This window comes from Berghia stephanieae, chromosome 10 (assembly GCF_034508935.2).
Source record: "Berghia stephanieae isolate SIO BIC M18660-M18661 chromosome 10, UCSD_Bste_1.3, whole genome shotgun sequence".
In the NCBI taxonomy this organism is placed as follows: Eukaryota; Metazoa; Mollusca; class Gastropoda; order Nudibranchia; family Aeolidiidae; genus Berghia; species Berghia stephanieae.
This window is the reverse complement of record NC_088369.1, coordinates 44469830-44486814: the sequence shown is the minus strand read 5'-3', so window position 1 is coordinate 44486814 and position 16985 is coordinate 44469830. Positions and strand designations below refer to the sequence as shown.

Sequence of the window (16985 nt, the reverse complement as noted above, 5' to 3'; positions counted from 1 at the left end):
AAGGATATGAGTGGGAAATAAACCTGGGACTAAAGGGAGAAGGATACCATTGAAAGTTGAAGCTGGATATGGGAGTTGAGTACCAGAGGAGAATGAACCTGACACTATAGGAGATGGGCGCCAGTGTGGAGTGAACCTGGGACTCAGGGAAGTGCACACCAATTTGGAGTTAACCTGGGACTGTGGGAGATGGATAACTGTGGGTATCCGAGCCGAACTATAGGAGTTGGCTACCAGAGGAGAATAAACCTGACACTATAAAAGGTGGGCGCCAGTGGGGAGTGAACCTGGGAGTCAGGGAATTGCACACCAGTGGGGAGTTAACCTGGGAATATGTATAAAGGATATCAGTAGGAAATAAATCTGGGACTAAAGGGAGATGGATACCATTGGGAGTTGAAGCCGGATTTATTTCCCACGGATATTCTTTTTTAGATATTCACAGGTTAACTCCCCACTGGTGTGCAATTCCCTGACTCCCAGGTTCACTCCCCACTGGCGCCCACCTTTTATAGTGTCAGGTTTATTCTCCTCTGGTAGCCAACTCCTATAGTTCGGCTCGGATACCCACAGTTATCCATCTCCCACAGTCCCAGGTTAACTCCAAATTGGTGTGCACTTCCCTGAGTCCCAGGTTCACTCCACACTGGCGCCCATCTCCTATAGTGTCAGGTTCATTCTCCTCTGGTACTCAACTCCCATATCCGGCTTCAACTTTCAATGGTATCCTTCTCCCTTTAGTCCCAGGTTTATTTCCCACTCATATCCTTTTTACATAGTCCCAGGTTCACTCCCCACTGGCGCCCACCTCCTATAGTGTCAGGTTCATTCTCCTCTGGTACCAAACTCTCATATCCGGCTTCAACTTTCAATGGTATTCATCTCCCTTTAGTCCCAGGTTTATTTCCCACTGATATCCTTTTTACATAGTCCCAGGTTCACTCCCCACTGGCGCCCACCTCCTTTAGTGTCAGGTTCATTCTCCTCTGGTACCAAACTCTCATACCAAGCTTCAAATTTTAATGGTATCCATCTCCCTTTAGTACCAGGTTTATTTTCCACTGATATCCTTTTTACATATTCCCAGGTTAAATCCCCACTGGTGTGCAATTCCCTGAATCCCAGGTTCACTCCCCACTGGCGCCCACCTTCTATAGTGTCAGGTTCATTCTCCTCTGGCACCCAACTCCTATAGTTCGGCTCGGATACCCACAGTTATCCATCTCCCACAGTCCAAGGTTAACTCCCAATTGGTGTGCAATTCCCTGAATCCCAGGTTCACTCCCCACTGGCGCCCACCTTCTATAGTGTCAGGTTCATTCTCCTCTGGTACTCAACTCCCATATCCGGCTTCAACTTTCAATGGTATCCATCTCCCTTTAGTCCCAGGTTTATTTCCCACTGATATCCTTTTTACACAATCCCAGGTTAACTCCCCACTGGTGTGCAATTCCCTGAATCCCAGGTTCACTCCCCACTGGCGCCCACCTTCTATAGTGTCAGGTTCATTCTCCTCTGGTACTCAATTCCCATATCCGGCTTCAACTTTCAATGGTATCCATGTCCCTTTAGTCCCAGGTTTATTTCCCACTGATATCCTTTTTACACAGTCCCAGGTTAACTCCCCACTGGTGTGCAATTCCCTGACTCCCAGGATCACCCCCACTGTTGCCAAACTCCCATAACTTTGCCGGATATTGTCGGGTTTCGGCGGGTTTCGGCGGGTTTCGTAATAAAGCACTAATTCTTTTTTACGAAACCCGCCGAAACCGGCCGATAAACTTAGTCTCAGGTTCACTCCCGACTGGTGTACACTTCCCTGAGTCTCGGGTTCACTCCCCACAGTTGTCTACTTCCCATAACTTTGCTGTATATTGTCGGGTTTTGCCGGGTTTCGGCGGGTTTCGGCGGGTTTCGTAAAAAAGCACTGGTTCTTTTTTACGAAACCCGCCGAAACCCAGTCCCAGGTTCACTCCCCAATGGTGTACACTTCCCTGAGTTCTAGGTTCACTCCCCACAGCCACCTACTTCCCATAACTTTGTCGGGATTCGTCGGGTTTCATCGGGTTTCGGCGGGTTTCGGCGGGTTTCGGCGGGTTTCGGCGGGTTTCGTAAAAAAGACACACCGAAGATACGATACTATGGGAAATAAGATACGATACCGTTGGAAATAAGATACGATACCATGGGAAATAAGATACGATACCATGGGAAATAAGATACGATACCGTGGGAAATAAGATACTATACCATGGGAAATAAGATACGATACCATCACTCTGACACCAGAAGATAATAATAATAATAATAATAATAATAATAATAATAATAATAATAATAATAATAATAATAATAATAATAATAATAATAATAATAATATGTTTTTTATATAGCGCATAACCCCTTATATATATATATATATATATATATATATATATATATATATATATATATATCAACAAGCTCAAAGCGCTTAACAGTACGGGGACTACTCTCACTCGATCATACAACCACTCAAACATGCAACCACTAAAACATGCAATATGAAACAAAGCAATTAATTCTACAGTGCTACATATTAAAAAAGAAACGTTTTAAGATGTTTTAAAGGAAATCTGCATCCGTAGTGTCACTGATATAGCTTAGAAGGGAGTTCCAGGTAAGGGGTGCCGAATATTCAAACGCATGATCGCCAATTTTGCGAGTGATTTTTGACTTCACAAGTATGTGATTATCGGACTTTGATCTCAGATTTCTGGATGGGACGTAGTATTTAAGCATGTCATTATCGTATCGAGGACAACCAGAGTGCAGTGATTTGAAACAATAGTACAGGTTTTATATTCTGTACGTTTCTCTACCGGAAGCCAGTGGAGTTCTCTTAGCAAACCCGATGCAGATTGATTTCTCCTCTTTCTATAAATGTGACCCATCGTCTCAAAACGGTATTATGTCGGAACGAACCAGATGCTTAAAATCGAAATTAAATGTTAAACTGGTAAAAAAATATAAAATTGTTGGCATTAGCACCCTAAAATATGGTATCAATTCTCCTCAATAAAACATACAAACTCAACACAAGTCTGATATTTCTGGCTATAAATTCAATTTTCAACATATTAACCAACCCGACTTAATACCGTTTTGAGGCGAAGGGTCACAAATAAGCCTGGCAGCATCGTTTTGGGCTACCTGAAGGGATTTTATTTTGTCTTTATTTATAGAAGAGAGGAGAGAATTGCAAAAATCTAGATTTGACAGTATTAGAGAATTAACTAACAAGGCAGAGATGTCTCTTGTAATGAGATGTCTAACACCACTTATTCTTCTCTTTTCCATGTACATACCTAACGATATGATTTACATGGCTGGTAAAAGACAAATCTGAATCAATAAATACGCCCAAATTTCGAACAACCTCAGCAGTTTCAATTACATGACACTATTTGTGACCCTGCGCCTCAAAACGGTATTAAGTCGGGATGGTTAAGCTGTTGAAAATTGAATTTATAGCCAGATATATCAGACTTGTGTTGAGTTTGTATGTTTTATTGAGGAGAATGAACACCATATTTCAGGGTGCTAATGCTAACAATTTAAATTTTTGACCAGTTTAACATTTAATTCAGATTTTAAGCATCTGGTTCGTTCCGACATAATTCCGTTTTGAGACGATGGGTCACATTTTCTAAAACGTTTGATTCACATTTCAGTCTTACTATCGTTAAGTTTTAGCCTGTTCAGTTCCATCCAAGATTTCAATTCAACAAAACCAAGATTGGGAACGTCCAATGGGCATGATCTATATTATGTGCTCGAGGTCATTGGTCACATTGCAAAATGTGCTCAAAATGAACCATTTAGTGAAACGTGTTCACAGCTTTTTAAATATCGAACACCACGATTGGTCATTTGATTCAGCTTGACACATGGGTATGTTTATAACATTTGTAAACAAAGCAGCATGTTTACATTTGTAAAGAAATGTCCAATCGTTGGACAGCAACAAATCATGTGATTGATGACCTGGTTGGACGAAAACATGAATATAGATCGCTCTCATTAAAAGATGTAAATGGTCGTTGATTGCTGACTATGGCCATTCAGGTCTTTGTTATTGTTTTTTTTTTTTGTTTTTTTTTGTTTGTTTTGTTTGTTTGTTTGGGTTTTTTTTGTTTTTGTTTTTGTTTTTTTTTTTTTTTTTGGGGGGGGGGGTGCCATCCGCGTTCACGAGTAATTCTCACTAAACTGTATTAACCAGACTAAAAGTTCACGGTTACACATAGTTTTGTGTGTTGGTCCATTATACTTCCGGTTGGCAATGTTATGAGTTTCTTAGCCAAGAAAGCTCACACTATCTATAGACGGAAAGATATTGACCTCACTCAGCTCTTTGTTATTGATTATTGTTTTTAGGCAGCCATTTTAATGATAATTTCTCACTCAACCTCGTACACCAAATCCGAATACTCTTCAACAGTCGCAATGTCACTTCCTTCCTAATGACGCATGGTAACTTAGCAACACTGGCTCTAAACTATCGGAACAATGGCGGACGCCGTATGAAATATTTCTCCGGCCAGCATAAAGCGTATCCAGAGGGAAAAAGACACATAAATTTGATCATGTTTTGACTTTTACACATTCTGATCACAAGGCATATGAACAGTTTTAGCCAGCATGAAGAATAAAAAGTAATTATTTTCTTTGTTTAGAACCAAGATGGCCGCCGTTGCCGGGCGGCGTGACATCAGACTACTGAATCCAATTGAGTTCCAAATGAAGAATTGCGTTGTGACTGTCAGTTCACGTTCGACTGTCAAGAAGGCTGGACGGACGTGTCGTGTTTTGTCTATTTAATGCAAACCATTGTGTTATTTGTTCCTTATTCCTATTGGATTTTTAATCTGTTATTGGGCATGTGACATACCAATATTCAACAGTCACTTCCTTCCTAATGACGCATGGTAACTTAGTAACACTGGATCTAAACTATCGGAAAATGGCGGACGCTCGTATGAAATATTTCTCCGGCGAGCATAAAAGCGTATCCAGAGGCAAAAAAACGCATAAATCTGATCATGTTTTGACTTTTACACATTCTGATCACAAGGCATATGAACAGTTTTAGCCAGCATGAAGAATAAAAAGTAATTATTTTCTTTGTTTAGAACCAAGATGGCCGCCGTTGCCGGGCGGCGTGACATCAGACTACTGAATCCAATTCCTATTGGAGTATATTATTAACACTGTGAAAGATTAAATGATATCAACTAGACTAGAAACATTTAAGGTTACACATAGTTTTGTGTGTAGCACTTTTTTTGTTTTTTGACTGGTGGATATCATCAATAAGAATCCAAGTGGTTTTGGCGACTCCATGATATATCTCTTGCGTATTGCTCTGGAATAGATAGTTCGAAGATGACGTCACTCAGGTCCTTGATATTGGGGTGTTTTGGGTTTTTTTGCCATCCGCGTTTATGAGTAATCCTCACTGAACTGTATTAGCCTGACTATAAACGTTCATGGATACACACAGTTTTGTGTGTTGGTCCGTTATACTTCCGGTTGGCAATGTTATGAGCTTCTTAGCCAAGCGCATACTATCTATAGAAGTGCAGTCTTGCACGATATCGATAAGGTCCCAAGGTCTTAGGCGGCGACTGGTAGCCGTTTGAAAATACATTTTGTATTCATATTTTTTTCTCTCTACCAATCACTGAATTGACAGCTGTTTGGGTTCGATCCAGCGGAAAGTACTGTGTCATAGACAAGTTACTTATAAAATTCAATATAAAGCACTACATTTTTACATGGCATTTGAGTCATTAAAGAGTCCTTTGAACGTGAGAGCACACGTAATCGTCGACAGGTCTGCTCGAGTCTTATTTACTTTATTTATTTATTTAAAATTTTTAATGAAAACATTCAAGGACTTTTTTTTCAGTTCAGCTGGTCGAAATATTTTTATTGATAAGCCTAATTACTAATTACAGAGACATCAAAACAACACAACATCGATATGCTATTTCATTTTATTGGCTTTATTCGAAATGAGGCATGCGATTTCAGAAAAGCATTTGACAAAAATGAATAGAACAGTCTTAAAAAGAAAGAAAGAAATGATTTGGGCTCAAAACCTTTCCTCAGCCAACAACACCACCAAAAAGAATGTATTGTTTTAATTGAGTGAATAATACATTTGCAACGAATTTCAGTCCTTTGATTTGTGGACGAATAATGATTACATAGGCCTATTGACACAAGACTGTGAATCTCAGTGTTGTGCTTTGTTGTTATGAATTGTGTGATTTTGCGAGTTGTTGTTTTTTTGTCACTCGTAGAAAATATAGAGCCCGAAACAAAATTGTGTTTACATGTGTTTACATGTGTACATTGTCCTCTGGAAAGTGTTCACTGAGAGGCAGAATTTGCGACAAACGCATTCCCCTTAAGTTGACTGGAGAATAGTTTTCAGCCCGAAACGTTTCATAATATATTAAATAATTTTCTTTTCCTTTAAAAAAATTTTTGATACTTGTTTGTTCATTTTTTTTCAAACTTTTTTATAATCCAAAATTTCTATCGGGTTAGTATTTTCCCTCAAAATTAATCTTCACGACCTGCACTGCCTTGGACTGCCCTCGGCCATTCTTTCGCTACCGACTCTATGACGCGCGGATTGTAATTTTCCACGGCTGCAGCGACGGCCTCCTGCTCATCGAATAAGTCACGCTTTTTGAGATTGGAGTGGTTCACTGGTTCATCGATGCCGCCTTGCTCGGATGGGTCAATCTCCAGATTCTCAGGCTTGCCCTCTTGGATTGCTAAAGCTGCTGGTTGCTCGGATGGGTCAGTGACCAACATCTCAGGCATGCCCTCTTGGATTGCTAGAGCTGCTGGTTGCGGGGGCAAGTCTGCCTCGCCAGGTGGCATTACGAGTCCAGGGACTAATTGCTCGATTCCTCCATGCTCGGCTGGGTCAATCACCAGGATTTCACCTGAAGGAAAATAAAAATTGAAAGACTTTATGGTGCACGTACGTGCAGCAATGTGGTCTAGTGGTATGACACTCGCCTTCGGGTCGGAAGGTCCAGGGTTTGAGTTTATCCCGCTCTCAGAGACGTATAATTGAGTCCTTATAAAAGACTCATTGCCTACATTTTCTCACCGTACTCGGGGTATAAAATGAATACCTGGCCGTTAACTGCGTTGGCTCTGTCCGAAAAGCAACATGCATCATGTGTCGTCCAGCGTGTCAAGATTTGCTGTTAGGCAGAGTCCCTTTGTAAAGTGCTTTGTTGTTATGAATTGTGTGCATTTGCGAGTTGTTTTTTTTTCATTCGTAGACACTATGGAGCCCGAAACAAAATTGTGTTTACATGTGTACATTGTCCTCTGGAAAGTGTTCACTGAGAGGCAGAATTTAAGACAAACGCACTCCCCTTATAGTTGACTGGAGAAGAATTTTCAGCCCGAAACATTTCGTGTTAAATAATTTTCTTTTTAAAATAAAAAAAATTTGTGCTGGTATGTTCATTTTTATTCAAACTTTTTGATAATCCAAAATTTCTTCCATCGGGTTTGTATTTCCCTCAAAATGAATTAGTCACTACTGACGCTTTGGACTCCCCGCGGCCATTCTTTCTCTTTCGATTCTTTGATGCGGGGATTGAAATTCTCCACTGCTGCAGCGACGGCCTCCTGCTCATCGAATAAGTCACGCTTTTTGAGATTGGAGTGGTTCACTGGTTCATCGATGGCGCCTTGCTCGGATGGGTCAATCTCCAGATTCTCAGGCTTGCCCTCTTGGATTGCTAAAGCTGCTGGTTGCTCGGATGGGTCAGTGACCAACATCTCAGGCATGCCCTCTTGGATTGCTAGAGCTGCTGGTTGCTCGGATGGGTCAGTGACCAACATCTCAGGCTTGCCCTCTTGGATTGCTAGAGCTGCTGGTTGCTCGGATGGGTCAGTGACCAACATCTCAGGCATGCCCTCTTGGATTGCTAGAGCTGCTGGTTGCTCGGATGGGTCAGTGACCAACATCTCAGGCATGCCCTCTTGGATTGCTAGAGCTGCTGGTTGCTCGGATGGGTCAGTGACCAACATCTCAGGCTTGCCCTCTTGGATTGCTAAAGCTGCTGGTTGCTCGGATGGGTCAGTGACCAACATCTCAGGCTTGCCCTCTTGGATTGCTAGAGCTGCTGGTTGCTCGGATGGGTCAGTGACCAACATCTCAGGCATGCCCTCTTGGATTGCTAGAGCTGCTGGTTGCGGGGGCAATTCTGCCTCGCCAGGTGGCATTACGAGTCCAGGGACTAATTGCTCGATTCCTCCATGCTCGGCTGGGTCAATCACCAGGATTTCACCTGAAGGAAAATAAAAATTGAAAGACTTTATGGTGCACGTACGTGCAGCAATGTGGTCTAGTGGTATGACACTCGCCTTCGGATCGGAAGGTCCAGGGTTTGAGTTTATCCCGCTCTCAGTGGCGCATAATTGAGTCCTTATAAAAGACTCATTGCCTACATTTTCTCACCGTACTCGGGGTATAAAATGAATACCTGGCCGTTAACTGCGTTGTCTCTGTCCGAAAAGAATTGTAATATAACCCAACATGCATCATGTGTCGTCCAGCGTGTCAAGATTTGCTGTTAGGCAGAGTCCCATTGTAAAGTGATTTGAGCACGTTTAGTCGATATTGTACCAATAAATGTTCAAGTTTTCTCCAGCACAACAGAACACGCTTAAAATGAATTGGTCGAAATAACGAACGCATGTATTTTCCCTTAATATCCTTCTCATTATTATTATTCAATATAATGCAACCCCACATCCACTAACCGGAATACGTTTTAACAGTCGTAACGTCACTTCCCTCGCAATGACGCATGGTAACTTAGGAACTGGCTCTAAACTATCGGAACAATTGGCGGACGCTCTTATGAAATATTTCTCCGACGAGCATAAAAGTGTATCCAGAGGAGAAAAACATTATAAATATGATCATGTTTTGACTTTTACACATTCTGATCTCATGACATATGAAAAGTTCTAGCCAGCATGAAGAATAAGAAGGACCGATTTTCTTTGTTTAGAACCATGATGGCCGCCGTTGCCGGGCGACGTGACATCATACTATTGAATCCAATTATATCGGGCTGAAACATGTGAAAAACTGATTTTATCTCGGAAGCCCTCAGGGCTTCGCAGGTCGATGAGAGAGGCTGCGTTTCCCGCCACCGGTTACTTGAGCTCCAACCAGAAGCCAGATTGGGCGAGAATTCGCGAATAGTCTTCAACAGTCGTAACGTCACTTCCTTCCTAATGACGTATGGTAACTTAGTAACACTGGCTCTAAACTATCGGAACAATGGCGGACGCCCGTATGAAATATTTCTCCGGCTAGCTTAAACGCGTATCCAGAGGGGAAAAAAACCCACCAATTTGATCATGTTTTGACTTTTACACATTCTGATCACAAGGCATATGAAAAGGGAATGAAAAGTTCTAGCCAGCATGAAGAATAAAAAGTAATGATTTTCTTTGTTTAGAACCAAGATGGCCGCCGTTGCCGGGCGCGTGACATCAGACTACTGAATACAATTGGCCTACTTTTCATACAATTTGCGCCAAAAATTATAGATTTGCGACTTTCGACTTTTCGGGCTACTTTTTATTATGGTCTGCAAATTTTGGGCTAAATCTCAGATATTATAACTAAAATATTAAGAACAATGCTAAAATAGATAATAAAATCTTTAGATTAAAATAAAAATTTGACAATAAAAAGGCCAACATGTTTCTGAGACGATGTGATAGGGCCAGAAAATGAACAATAATATCCAGCTATAAAATAAAGTTGATAATTAAGATGATTTTCATTCGGGATCAATAAAGTATATCTTATCTTGTTATATTCACCCATTGGGGTGGGGAGGGGGGGGGTCTCGTTTCTCACTCACTTCGTTTTGTTGATCGAATGTGATTTTTCATCGTACAGTTTGTGTATAGATAGTATGCAGATGACGTCACTCAGGCCTTTGTTATTGTTTTTGCCATCCGCGTTTGTGAGTTGTTCTCACTAAACTGTATTAACAGACTATAAAAGTTCATGGTTACACAGAGTTTGTGTGTTGGTCCGTTATACTTCCGGATGGCAATGTTGTGAACTCCTTGGCCAAGCGCATTCTATCTATAGATAGTATGCGCTTGGCTAAGAAGCTCATAACATTGCCATCCGGAAGTATAACAGACCAACACACAAAACTGTGTGTATCCATGAACGTTTATAGTCGGGTTAATACAGTTCAGTGAGCATTACTCATAAACGCGAATGGCAAAAAACAATAACAAAGACCTGAGTGGCGTCATCTTCGAACTCTCTATAGATAGAATGCGCTTGGCCAAGGAGTTCACAACATTGCCATCCGGAAGTATAACGGGCCAACACACAAATTCTGTGTAACCATGAACTTTTATAGTCTGGTTAATACAGTTTAGTGAGAACAACTCACAAACGCGGATGGCAAAAACAATAACAAAGGCCTGAGTGACGTCATCTGCATACTATCTATAGACAGTGTTCGCTTGGCTGAGGAGCTCACAACATTGCCATCCGGAAGTATAACGGACCAAAACACGAAATTATGTGTAACCTTGAACGTTTATAGTCTCGTTAATACAGTTTATTGAGAATAACTTATAAACGCGATTGGAAAAAACAAAAAAAAAAAACAAAAAAAAAAAAAAAACAATAACAAAGACCTGATGACGTCAACTTCATTATATCTATATTTCTTGTTTAATCTAATTGAACCGGATGTCAATAACTGTGTTTATTTCCAAAATGACAGGAATTGTGAGTTTTAATTTTTGTCATTTGTAGAAATCACATCTGTGACACTCATCGTCTCAAATTGTTATGTTATAGCCTGACACTGACCGTAGCCATCTTTATGTTATAGCCTGACACTGACCATAGCCATCGTTATGTTATAGCCTGACACTGAAATCCAAAAGGACTGGCAGTTTGACGTCATTATTTGGTCAGTGTCAGGCCATAATTTTATGAAGGCCACGCACTCATCGTCTCAAATAATTGTTATTATGTGGGGATTATTGGGAAGAAAAGTCGTGACGTCACACATTCTTTTCCGGTTTCAAACTCCTTGGACGTGTATAATATGTAACCAGTCCCTCGGTGGACTAATACTAATACTGAGAATGTTAAATTTTGAATACGCTTCAACAGTCATGACATCACTTCCCTCGTAATGACGCATGGTAACTTAGTAACTGGCTTTAAACTATCGGAACAATAGCGGGCACCCTTATGAAATATTTCCCCGACGAGCATAAAAGCGTATACAAAGGAGAGAAAAAAAAACATTATAAATCTGATCATGTTTTGACTTTTACACATTCTGATCACAGGACATATGGAAAGTTCTAGCCAGCATGAAGAATAAAAAGTACTGATTTTCTTTGTTTAGAACCACAATGGCCGCCGTTGCTGGGCGACATGACATCAGACTATTGAATCCAATTATAAGGCGGTATATAACTATTTTACTAGCAATATTATAAAGGCAGATTTCAAGGATTATGGGATATAAAAGAGCGAGGATGGATGATCTTTATTGACGACAAATATAGATACATTCAGGCTGGGAAATAAGATACGATACCATGGGAAATAATTACGATACCATGGGAAATAAGATACGATACGATGGGAACTAAGATACGATACCATGAGAAATAAGATACGATACCATGGGAAATAAGATACGATACCATGAGAAATAAGATACGATACCATGGGAAATAAGATACGATACGATGGGAACTAAGATACGATACCATGGGGAATAAGATACGATACCATGGGAATTAAGATACGATACCATGGGAAATTAGATACGATACCATGGGAAATAAGATACGATACCAAGGAAATAAGATACGATACCATAGGGAATAAGATACGATACCATGGGGAATAAGATACGATACGATGAGAAATAAGATACGATACCATGGGAAATAAGATACGATACCATGGGAAATAAGATACGATACCACGGGAAATAAGATACGATACCATGGGAAATAAGGTACGATACCACGGGAAATAAGATACGAGACCACGGGAAATAAGATACGATACCATGGGAAATAAGATACGATACCATCACTCTGACACCAGGAGATAATAACACAAGGAATGTATTCAGTACTCCAGAAGAGCAATTTTACCCTTCCAATGAGATAGGAACCTGTTTGTTTTGTTGTTTTTTTTTTTTTTGCGTTTCTTCTTTTTTTTTCTTCTTCTTTTTATTTGTTTGTTTGTTTTTTGGGGGTTTTTTGTTTTGTTTTGTTTGTTTTTTGGGGGGGTTTTTGGGGGGGGGGGTTGGGTTTTTTTTTTTTTTTTGGTATTTGACTTTACGGATTGGTTCCTTAATAAGACTAGTAAAATTTACAATGAGATTGTGACGTATTACGAAATTTGGGTCTTTTTCTGAAATGTACAAAATTGTAATAATTTATTCTCCAAAATAATGGACACAAATCATGCCTGAGTTTGGTATTTGTAACAAAACCTTCAATTTCCAGCAACTCGTTTATCCAGATATATTAATACGCTTCAACAGTCGTAACGTCACTTCCCTCGTAATGACGCATGGTAACTTAGTAACACTGGCTCTAAACTATCGGAACAATGGCGGATACCCGTATGAAATATTTCTCCGACGAGCATAAAAGTGTATCCAGAGGGGGAAAAAAAAACACATAAATTCGATCATGTTTTGACTTTTACACATTCTGATCACAAGGCATATGAATAGTTCTAGCCAGCATTAAAAATAAAAAGTAATGATTTTCTTTGTTTAGAACCAAGATGGCCGCCGTTACCGGGCGGCGTGACATCAGACTATTGAATCGTATTACCGCCTTAAAAACGGTGTCCCACATCTATAGATAGTATGCACTTGGCTTAGAAGCTCACGACATTACCATCCGGAGCTATAACGAACCAACACAAAAATCTTTGTGTAACCTTGAACGTTTATAGTCTGGTTAATACAATTTAGTGAGAATTACTCCCAAACGCGGATGGCAAAAAACAATAACGAAACAAAGACCGGCGTGAAATCAACATCATACTCATACTATCTATCGATAGAACGAAGATGACGTCACTCAAGCCTTTGTTATTGTATTTTGCCATCCGCGTTTGTGAGTGTTTCAGCCAGCCATTTTTATGAGTAGTTCTTGCTACGCTGTATTAATCAGATTATAGATAGTATGCGCTTGGCTAAGAAACTCACAACATTGCCATCCGGAAGTATAACGGACCAACACACAAAGCTGTGTGTATCCTTGAGCGTTTATAGTCTGGTTAATATTATAGATAGTTCGAAGATGACGTCACTCAGGCCTTTGTTATTGTTTTTGCCATCCGCGTTTGTGAGTTGTTCTCACTAAACTGTATTAACCGGACTATAAAAGTTCATGGTTACACAGTTTGTGTGTTGGTCCGTTATACTTCCGGACGGCAATGTTGTGATCTTCTTGGCCAAGCGCATACTATCTATAGTTTAGTGAGAATCACTCATCAACGCGGATGACAAGAAAAAAAAACAATAACAGAAACCCGAGTAACGTCAACTTCGTTCTATCTATAAACATTCAAGATTACACGTTGTGTCGGTTCGTTATTTCCGGCCGGCGAATTTGTGAGAATTTTGGCTTAACGAAATGCTTCAATGGCAATGTTATGAGCTTCTTAGCCAGCGCATACTATCTATAGATAGCATCCGGTCGCTTTCGTATCGGAAGGACCTGGGTTCGAGCCTCGCTCGGCGCATAGTTGAGTCCTTGGAGAAGGGCTCTTTACTCACATTCTCTCACCGTACTCAGGTGTAAAATGAGTACCTGGTCGTTAACAGCGTTGTCTCTGTCCTAAAAAAATTATAACATAGCTTCACAGGCGTTATGTCCCGTCCTAAATGTTAAACGTTCCTGCTGGCCAGGGACCGCTTGTAAAGCGCTTTGAGCACGTTTAGTGGATATTGCGCTATATAAAAGCTCAATTTAAGATGATTTTTAGATTTGCCGGTTATTCTGTGCTCGATGATAAATATGTTACACTGGCTGTTTGAAACAATTTAATCCCCAACTCTATTTGTGACCCTTCGCCTCAAAACGGTATTAAGTCTGGTTGGTTAATATGTTGAAAATTGAATTTATAGCCAGAAATATCAGACTTGTGTTGAGTTTGTATGTTTTATTGAGGAGAATGGAAACCATATTTTAGGGTACTAATGCCAACAATTTAAATTTTTGACCAGTTTAACATTTAATTCCGATTTTAAGCATCTGGTTCGTTCCGGCATAATACCGTTTTCAGACGATGGGTCACATTTTTTAAAGAATAGATTCCAGTACCCAATAATCAAAATTAATTTGATTTAGACCGCTGTGATATTATTAGGCCACAACTAAACGATAGTTGAAAGAAACGTTTTCTATTTTTATTAGAGAAACAACTCTATGATATTATTTGGACAAAACTAAACGATAGTTGAAAGAAACGTATTTTATTTTTATTAGAGAGACAGAAATATAATATCTCTATCACATTCGTGGGTCATTTCAAATAAATAATCCAGATTCCACTGAAGAGCTCCAATCCAATATGGTTACAGTTTTGAGTTCGTTATGAATCTTTGTTTTTTAGCGTAGGTTGGGCATTAAAACGTCGGCATGGCCAGCTTGGGGGCTTCTTATCAGTCCGTATTCGGAAATATCTACCTTGGACGGGTCAATTACAAGAGCGTCCGGTCTGTTATCTAGATTGTCTGCGGTCAGCACAGCTCTTGGATTGTTACTGTTGAAGGCATCGAAGTCGAATTGCCCGTCAGGCAGAAGTTTGACTTCCGGCATTTCAGTTTCTTCCGGGATGTCTTCCCCGCCATCAGAGCCGTCCCCGCCATCAGAGCCGTCCCCGCCTTCTTGTCTCTCTTCCTCCTCATCATCATCATCCTTATCGTCATCGTCATCGTCTTCATCGTCGTCATCAAACTCGTCTTTGCCTAAATCACGCTCAAAATCGTCTTCCAAGTCGACGTCATCCGAATCGCGTGAAGCTATCGAAAGAAAAAAAAAATGCAAAGAGCTTGAAAGTGACTAGATAATAATGTACAGAATAAACACATCATTTATAAAGAGGATTTCTATGGTTTATGTCAGGCTCAACGTGCTTTATAGTTTTATATTTATCCTTTCTAGTCTTTTAGTTGTTTTCTCCCATCTTTTCTAGTCTTTTAAATTTCTCCTGTCCTTTCTAGTCTTTTAGTTGTTTTCTCCCATCTTTTCTAGTCTTTTAGTTTTCCTGGCATGGCGGGTTTGTTTTTTTTTAACAAATAAAATTCCAAAATTTTTCAAGCAAACAACAACAAAATTTGCAATAATTTTGCAAAAAATTGTGATTGATTTTCGTAAAAACTAAACAATAAGGTCACGAAAGAGAACCGCGCTGTGGGCCTGAGTAATTGGTCGAGAGAGATCACAACAAGCTAATAGGCAGGCTTACACTGAATCTCACATGTCTGGGACATTCTATGGACATTTCCAGGAACAATACGTTCCGGCTGGTGTCCATATCACGTCCTCCTGCGTTCAATTCCCACTGTTGTCCACCTCCCATAGTCCCGGGTTTACTACCCAGTGGTGTACATCTCCCATAGCATCAGGTCTACTACCTACTGGAGTCCATATCCCGTGGTTCCACGATTACTCCTCAGTAGTGTCCGCCTCTCATAGCCTAGGGTTCATTCCCCACTGTTTTTCACCTCCCATAATCTCGGGATTCATTCCTCACTAGTGTCCACCTCCCATAGTTCCATGTTCACTCCCCAGTGGAGTCCATATCCTGTGGTTCTATGATCACTCTCTGGTGATGTCCACCTCCCATAATCTCAGATTAACTCCCCACTGGTGTCCTTATCCCAAAGTTACAAGTCTAGTCTTCTCATGTGTCCATATCTCACAGTCCTGGCTTTTCTCTGCCCTGGTTTTAACACCTTATAGTCCCAGATTTTCTCCTAACTTGTGTATCTATCCCATATTATTTACTCCCTACTAATGTTCACCTTACATAGTTCGGGTTCACTCCCCGCTGCAATCCACCTCAAATTGTCTGGGTGTCTATCTCAAAAAGTTGGCACATTTCTCTCTTGTCCACTCTTCACATGTCATGTGATCAGAATGTATAAAAGTCAATACATGATCAGATTTATAACGTTTTTCTCCTCTGGATACACTTTTATGCTCGCCGGAGAAATATTTCATAAGGGCGTCCGCCAACGTTCGGATAGTAACCAGTTACTAAGTTACTATGTTTCATTCCGAGGGAAGCTCAAGTGTTTCCGTTGGCTAGGGACCCCCTTGCAATGCGCCTTGAGCACTTTTAGTGGATATGCACTAACAAATGCTTGAGTAAAGTTACGATAGTTTAGAACCAGTTACTAAGTTACACTGCGTCATTACGAGGGAAGTGACGTCACTACTGTTGAAGCCTATTAAGAGTAAATTGATGAAACTGTCGTTTTGGAGTACGAAGTTGAATACCAGCATTCGTTGATCCACGACGCGTCCGTTAGGTGGACACTGGTATGGGATGAAAATAGAACAAGTCAACTTTTCTTTTGTATTGAAACAAAAGGCGCTTTGAAAGGGTAGACTCTTCACTGAATATAAAATACTCGAAATGAGTGCGATTTGTTGAAACTCAAAACATGTTAGTTTTGTCGTTTAAACCCAAATTCTTGATGAACTACGAGTCAGTTTAATCACTGCATTTTCAAGCATTCTCTTATATGACCGAAACCCCGAGGCAAAGACGACCTGTGTCTTCTATCCCCTTATATCTGTTATGCAACATGCTTTCTGTCTTTGTCTCGGAATGAGATTAC

The 16985-nt window shown here is 40.4% G+C and overlaps 2 protein-coding genes across 2 annotated transcripts in view; one reads left to right on the top strand and one right to left on the bottom strand.

The window, feature by feature from the left end:
• The window catches only part of LOC144955853 (annexin A4-like), a 124445-nt gene that overhangs the window by 47873 nt on the left and 59587 nt on the right, over positions 1-16985 (top strand). The gene's annotated exons all lie outside the window — the stretch shown is intronic.
• The window catches only part of LOC144955852 (uncharacterized), a 27708-nt gene continuing 18331 nt past the window's right edge, over positions 7609-16985 (bottom strand). The window contains exon 3 of the mRNA XM_078886061.1: positions 7609-8372. Coding sequence (XP_078742187.1) covers positions 7609-8372 — 764 coding nt within the window. The remainder of the gene's footprint in view (positions 8373-16985) is intronic.